This window comes from Nansenia antarctica, assembly GCF_963989245.1.
Source record: "Nansenia antarctica genome assembly, chromosome: 8".
Lineage (NCBI taxonomy): Eukaryota > Metazoa > Chordata > Actinopteri > Argentiniformes > Microstomatidae > Nansenia > Nansenia antarctica.
Genome location: NC_137678.1, coordinates 17,512,813 through 17,520,312, shown reverse-complemented (window position 1 = coordinate 17,520,312; position 7,500 = coordinate 17,512,813). Strand labels below are relative to the sequence as shown.

General features: G+C 46.6%; 2 protein-coding genes across 2 annotated transcripts in view; both read left to right on the top strand.

Moving 5' to 3' along the window:
- Nucleotides 1–1,252: 1,252 nt before the first annotated feature.
- Nucleotides 1,253–3,145, top strand: LOC308163961 (kelch-like protein 10; the record flags this gene model as incomplete). The annotated part of the gene is made up of 4 exons (XM_080538130.1): nt 1,253–1,672; nt 1,787–2,416; nt 2,537–2,689; nt 2,777–3,145. The coding sequence occupies 4 exons, from the start codon at nt 1,253–1,255 to the stop codon at nt 3,143–3,145; spliced, it is 1,572 nt and encodes a 523-aa protein (XP_080394256.1).
- A 4,233-nt stretch (nt 3,146–7,378) lies between these two features.
- twf1b (twinfilin actin-binding protein 1b) overlaps nt 7,379–7,500 on the top strand; it is a gene marked incomplete at both ends in the record, with an annotated part of 16,561 nt that continues 16,439 nt past the window's right edge. The window contains one exon of the mRNA XM_080537519.1: nt 7,379–7,403. Coding sequence (XP_080393645.1) covers nt 7,379–7,403 — 25 coding nt within the window. The remainder of the gene's footprint in view (nt 7,404–7,500) is intronic.

Genomic DNA, 7,500 nt, shown 5'->3' with positions numbered 1-7,500 from the left:
GATACAGTATAACAGCACTGGGACTTTTAACTAGATGTATCACTCCGCCGCACAGGTGTTCTAAATGACCGTTAATTAGACTACATTGTAGAGCGGACCTGCGCCATCGTACAGCTGTTCTAACCTGCGGACATTTGTCAGTGTGAGTTCAAGAGGCGCGTCTGATTCAATTGCTTGTGCTAGAATAGACTGTGTACTACTCGATACCTCACGTATTCATTGTTAGAGAGTTGACTCATGTTGATATTTGACTATAATGTGCACACTAGAAAACGATGGAGCAGCGTGCTGTCTGATGTCAACTGGTCTGACTCTGAATCACATTCACACATGCCACCAGAGGCCTGGCGGCCTCGTACCTATGACCGAATCACAGCCGTGCTGATATTCAGTATAACACACTCCCTCTCGTGTGATATTGCTTAAATCCATGCCACCCTCCCAAGGCAGCAAACCTAGGGGAAACACTGTACATGTTTGTGTTCAGTGTTAATTAGACTACATGTTTGTGTTCAGGTTAATCAGACTACATGTTTGTGTTCAGGTTAATCAGACTACATGTTTGTCTTCACGTTACTAGGCAACACATTGCTCAGAAGAATAGTTGCAGTGTGCCACCTGAATATCTTACCCAAAATACCCAAAAAGTGGATATTAAAGATATTCAACACAAGAATGAATGAACTGGAAGAGGCGTCCACCTCTACATTTCAGAGATGCAACATGGAGAGAAAAATGAGTTCCATGGCCTGTACAATATTTAATGAGCTACGACTGGAAGGAAAATTCTGTGACGTGGTGATTAAAGTCAATGGCATCGACTTCAACGCACACAAGAATATCCTTTGCGGCTGCAGTCCATATTTCCGGTGAGTGTCTTAATTTGGGTGGGTGGCCATGATGGATGGCAGGGATTCACTTGGCATGGATCCAAAGGATAATCAGAAGAAAAGATCCTACAAGAGCTTACACAATGTTCTTTGAGGCAGCAATGATACATTCTATAAAAGATACAACTATTGATTCATAATATTTGTGTACCCCTCTTTGTATTGTCATATAATTGCAGAGGGTGTTTATTATATTGCTGTACTATATTGAAAAGAGTATTGAGAAAATCTGGTACAGTATATGGATGAGTCCTGACCATCATATCCCTCCTCTCTAAACCCTGACCCACAGAGCTCTCTTCACAAGTGGCTGGAACAACTTAGAAAAGCGGGTGTACAACATTCCTGGTGTGTCACCGGACATGATGCATCTCATTATTGAGTATGCCTACACACGCTCTGTGCCTGTCACTGACGAGAATGTGGAGCAGCTTCTGGTGGCTGCAGACCAGTTCTCTGTCATGGGCATTGTGCGAGCCTGCTGTGACTTCCTAGAGGCCCAGCTGTGCCCGGAGAACGGCATTGGCATCTGTACGTTTGCAGACTTCTACTCCTGCCCTGAGCTCAGGCGCAGGTCCTCTCTCTTCATCCTGCATCACTTTGAGGAGATGGTGCATAGCTCCGAGGAGTTCCTGGAACTCTCGCTGTGGCAGTTCCGTGACATCATTGAGAAGGACGACCTGAACGTGAAGCAGGAAGATGTAGTGTTTGAGGCCATCCTGCACTGGATTGGCCATTCTCCTCAAGACCGCGAAGCCCAGATCTCGGTGCTGTTGCCTAAGGTGACTGAGAGTTGGACAACACACGTAACACGTAAATGTTTGATGCATTTCATAAAGGTGTATCGGCTGCCGACTGCATTCTGTGTCCATATCTGTCTGTGTCTGTTTGCTTAGGTACGCATGGCCTTGATGACAGCAGACTACTTCGTGAACAATGTGAAGAATAATCCACTGGTGAGAGCCAATGATGACTGCAAGCCCATCATCATCAACGCACTGAAGGCCATGTTTGACCTGAGCACGAATGGGCCCTCCAGCTCTGACTTCGGCAACCCTCTGACCCGCCCTCGCCTGCCCTATGCCATCTTACTGGCCATCGGTGGTTGGAGTGATGGCAGCCCCACCAATGGCATTGAGGCGTATGATGCACGGGCTGACCGATGGGTCAATGTGACTCGAGAGGAGGAGAGCGCACGGGCCTACCACGGTGCTGCCTACCTCAATGGTTTTGTGTACTGCGTGGGAGGCAATGACGGGGTTGACTACTTCAATAGTGTGCGCAAGTTCAACCCAGTCACACACACTTGGCACCAAGTGGCACCCATGCACTCACGGCGCTGTGCTGGGTGTGACTGTGTGGCTGTGCTGGGTGGCTGCATCTACGCCATGGGCGGCTATGATGGCTATGTGCTATGTGCACTCAACACTGCTGAGCGCTATGAGCCTGAGACCAACCAGTGGACACTCATCTCACCCATGCATGAGCAGAGAAGTAATGCCAGTGCCACCACACTTTTTGGAAAGGTAAGTGGAACAGAGGAATAGGTAAGACTAACTGTACCTGGAACACAACTTGATAACTATTGTACAATGAATCTATTAAAAAGCCAGGATGGATGAATTTACGAGTTGCCTTAACTCTAGGTATACATATGTGGTGGTTGCAATGGGTTGAATGAGTGCCTGGACACAGCAGAGTGCTTCAACCCTGAGACCAACCAATGGACTCTGATCGCCCCCATGAGAAACCGACGCAGGGGGTTGGGGGTCATCGCCTATGGGGAGCAGGTCTATGCGGTGAGACCTACATAAGAATACACAATAAATCTATGCTCAAGTTCTGATATTCTGTTATTGACCCACATTTCTCCTATCCTCTCTTAGGTGGGCGGCTTTGATGGAGTCGAATATCTGCGAAACGCAGAGTGCTACAATCCCCAGACCAACACCTGGCGCGCAATTCCCACCATGTTCAACCCACGGAGCGCCTTTGGCATTGAGGTGGTGGATGATCGTCTGTTTGTGGTGGGCGGCTTCAATGGCTTCACCTCCACCATCAATGCGGAGTGCTACGATGAGAAGACAGATGAATGGTGTGACGCCCATGACATGGGCATCTTCCGCAGTGCCGTTAGCTGCTGTGTGGTGCGCGGACTGCCCAATGTGCTGGAGTATGCTGCCCCGCGAGATACCCTGCAGAACCCCCGGGAGGAGCTCAAACTGTCCACCTCCAATAGCATCCTTACTGTCTGACACCATATCTACCCACCATCACCCCCCATCCCTACATGACCCAGTCCTGCCCACTGCAGTCCATCTGGGCAGAGACAGAAACTATCCAAATAAATCCTTCAAGTGCCCATGGAAATCACATAACCTTTCTGTCTTTCTTATTGCTTCTATCAGGCCGGGTGGTACAATTATGTTTCTACAATGAACGTATAAGGGAGGCTTTAATTGAATGCTAGTTTGCAATCATGTCTTAACTTTGCTGGGCAAGCACATGTCCATCAATACGTACGCGAGAGAGTTTTTGCAGGGTGAGATGTCTGCAGATGGAAAGTAAGCAAGTTGAAACGTTAGCAAATATAATTGCTGAGTGTTCTAACAGAGCAAGTTGGTTCAATTGGTCGTTATTATTGTGACTAGAAAGTGTCTGATTATAGTTCCATGGTGTGTAAAATAGTGTCAAAGAACTAGCAAGCTAACTAGCTAGCTCAGAGGTGATTAGATGAGCTAGTCTGCTGCACACATGACAGCTAAAGAGCTAACTGGATGCACTTTATTATTTTACTTAAAGTAGATATACTATCTTTCTTATTCTGCTAGAATTGGGCTTTATGGTAATACCATAATGGCATATTTACAGTACATGGACAGTGGATTGAAGCATTGGAAATGTCTGTTTTTTATAGTTGGACATACAATTTATTTTCAGGTGAGAGAGTAAAGTAAAAATGACATTATCTGACTGCATTGCCCACAGCAATCCAATATTAAATTATAATTATGTTATACATTGATATAGATCAATTTATACCTCTTATTAGATTATAAATACTCTGGTTGTTATGTTTGCCTTTTGGTTGACAGCAAAGAGGGAGAGAGGAGGATAGAGAGAGAGAGAAGGAGAGAGAGCAAGGACCAGGTGAGAAAGTGGACAGGTAGTCAAGACCACATAAGTAAGTAGCCTTGAGAACCGATGGTTCTGGAGCCTAATGGCCCATAGGGCAGGAGCCTATCTCCTGTTTCAGTAGCGTGAGGCGACTTAATGTACAAGTTAGTACACCCCCTGGACATGACGCTGGTATGTCGCAGGGTCTTACCCCCTGGGGGGGGGGGGGGGTTCCATACCAGGGTCCATGCCACCCCCCCAAGGCAGCAAACCTAGGGGAAACACTGAGTAGTATTAGTAGTAGTAGTAGTAGTAGTAGTAGTAATACAGTAGTAGTAGTAGTATTAGTAGTAGCAGTAGTAGTAGTTGTAGTAGTAGTAGTAGTAGTAGTAGTAGTAATACAGTAGTAGTAGTAGTAGTAGTAGTAGTAGTGGTAGTAGTAGTAGTAGTAGTAGCAGTAGTAGTAGTCGTAGTCGCAGTCGTAGCAGTAGTAGTAGTAGTGGAGAACTCTACTGTAACCCCCTCCCTGACAGCCAAGAACCTTGGAGTGATCCTGGACAACCGACTATCCTGTGCGGAGAACATTGCAGCAACGGCTCGCTCCTGCAGATTCTTCCTCTACAACATCAGAAGGATACGACCATTCCTTACCAGAGAGGCAGCGCAACTCTTGACCCAGGCACCACTGGTCATCTCCCGCCTGGATTACTGCAATGTACTCCTGGCTGGGCTCCCCGCTTCAGCCATTAGACCTCTGCAGCTCATCCAGAATGCTGCTGCCCGGCTGGTATTCAACCTCCCCAAATACTCTCATGTCACCCCTCTCCTTCGCACCCTGCACTGGCTCCCGATAGCAGCTCGCATCAGATTCAAGACCCTGGTGCTTGCATACCAGGCAGCTAAAGGGACAGCCCCTGCCTACCTGAAGGAAATGGTAACCCCCCAAACCCCTGCCCGCTCACTCCGCTCCTCCACCTCGGCTGGCCGACTGGCCCCACCTCCTCTACACAGCAGTCGGGCTGCCCGATCACGTCTCTTCACAACACTGGCTCCCCGCTGGTGGAATGAGCTCCCCACGGCTGTCAGAACGGCAGAGTCACTACCCATCTTCCGTCGTAGACTGAAGACCCATCTCTTCAGGTTACATCTTAACTGCTCCTCCTGAGACATCTTCTGCCCCTCAGCACTACGTCTCCTAAAGACACCCGCTTTCCCCTCTACTGTGTCCCTAAGAACTTCTATTGCCCCCCTTGTACTGTTTCTCAGTTTCTCCAGTAAAAAAAATAAAAATAAAATAAAAGAAGAAGGTGATAGGGAGAAGGTTTTTGCTTCTATCAATGGCCCCAGGCCCGAGCTAGATTACTCTTCCTGCAACGAATGGTGGATTGATGATTCACATGCTTAGTATTCAAATGTATTGATTGTAAGTCGCTTTGGAATAAGGCGTCTGCTAAATGCCAAAAATGTAAATGTAAATGTAGTAGTAGTAGTATTAGTAGTTGTAGTAGTAGTAGTAGTAGTAGTAGTAGTAGTAGTAGTAGTAGTAGTAGTAGTAGTAGTAGTAGTAGTAGTAGTAGTAGTAGTAGTAGTAGCAGTAGTAGTACTAGTAGTAGTAGCAGTAGTAGTACTAGTAGTAGTAGCAGCAGCAGCAGCAGTAGTAGTAGTAGTAGTAGTAGTAGTAGTAGCAGTAGCAGCAGCAGCAGTAGTAGTAGTAGTAGCAGTAGCAGTAGCAGTAGTAGTAGTAGCAGTAGTAGTAGTAGTAGTAGCAGTAGTAGTAGTAGTAGTAGTAGTAGTAGTAGTAGTAGTAGTAGTAGTAGTAGTAGTAGTAGTAGCAGTAGCAGTAGTAGTAGTAGTAGTAGTAGTAGTAGTGTAATGTGTTTAAATTCTTTAGTTGTAAAGAGTCTTAGAAAGGTGCTGTATAAATGTGACTGTTGTTACTATCATTAGTAGTAGAACATAAGGTAGCCCTACTGCCTTAACTACTGATATCTATTGCATGTTGTTAACTGTGATACGTTACTGTAGCTTCTGTCTCTGTGTCTGAGTCGGCCACATGTGTAGGGGTAGTGGTGGTCTAGTGGATAGTGTGTTGGACTTCCGATCGGAAGGTTGTGAGTTCAAATCCCGCCTGAAACCACACCACTACTAGTGTGCCCTTGAGTAAGGCACTTAGCCCTCAGTTACTCCAGGGGGACTGTCCCTGTAATTCGTAATTGTAAGTCGCTTTGGATAAAAGCGTCTGCTAAATGGCAAAATTAATTAAATTAAAATTAATTACATGTCAGTCTCCTGGTAACCTTCAGCCTACCTCACACAGCCAACTACAATAAACAGCACATGTCTCATAAGGAGCCAGTCCGATTTTTCAAACATATATTTCACAATAAAAGCACTTTATTTTGGGCTGTCCAGTAAATAGCAGGATTATAGAGGAAGGGCAGGGTCAGACATAGTTCGGTCCCCCTGGAGCAGTTAAGGATTAGTTGCCTTGCTCAAGGGCACAACGGCAGTTGTAGGCACCTTAGATATGAAGCCAGCAACTCTCCAGTGACCAGCTCACATCAGGGGGGTATTCCATCAACGTCGCTAAAGGAATAAAATATGTTGATAAGTCTCGCGAGATTTATGTAAAAAAAAACAAGCCTGGATTTTCCTTTAGCAATGTTAATGGAATACCCCCCCCTGGGCAGTAGTTTATTTCGGCTGTACAATCAATAGCAGGATTAAAGGGCAGGAACTGAAGAGACAACCGTCCAACAACAAGCACATGATGTGTAATAACACTGCAACAACAACAGTGTTGTAAAACGGACTTGATGTGTTGGACGCGCTGTCACATGACACTCTACAGGAGGTGTGTTCGTAAAGTTGCTCTGGGAGCGCCGGAGCGCACACCGGGTGCAACGTCATAGAGCAACCGAGTCGTTTGATTGGACAAGAGGCGTTCCCACGAGTGCTGATCAGATTTTAAACGAATGCACTACTTTAGGCTGTATTCGGAATGGCATACTAGCATACTACTCATACTAGATATTAGATAGATGTTGAGTATGCAGTGCGTTCACACTGTAGAGTATGTGAAATTTGAGTATGCAAGAAATGTATACTAGATTTTCGGTCGGCTGGTATTGGCATACTTATTATGAATTTAGTAGGCAGTATATATTCATTGAGTATGCTAGTATGCAGTATGCTAGTACGCTATTCCGAACACAGCCTGAGTGTTACCGCTGCCGCTGTTGCGTGATGACGTCACGTCAGAGGCCGGTCTGCCCGCCTGTAGTCCGGATAGCAGCGTCTCTCTTCCTTCGTTCCTCCGGTTTGGTGATTCGATCCTCCACCGGCCGACCCGAAGGACGCAGAGTACCACCATGTCCCATCAGACCGGCATCCAAGGTAGGAGACATCTATCTGCCGCTGTTCTGTTCGCCAACCGGCCAGAGCGCGTTAGACCACCGGGGCCGGCGGGAGACGCGCTCGAAATACGGACCGT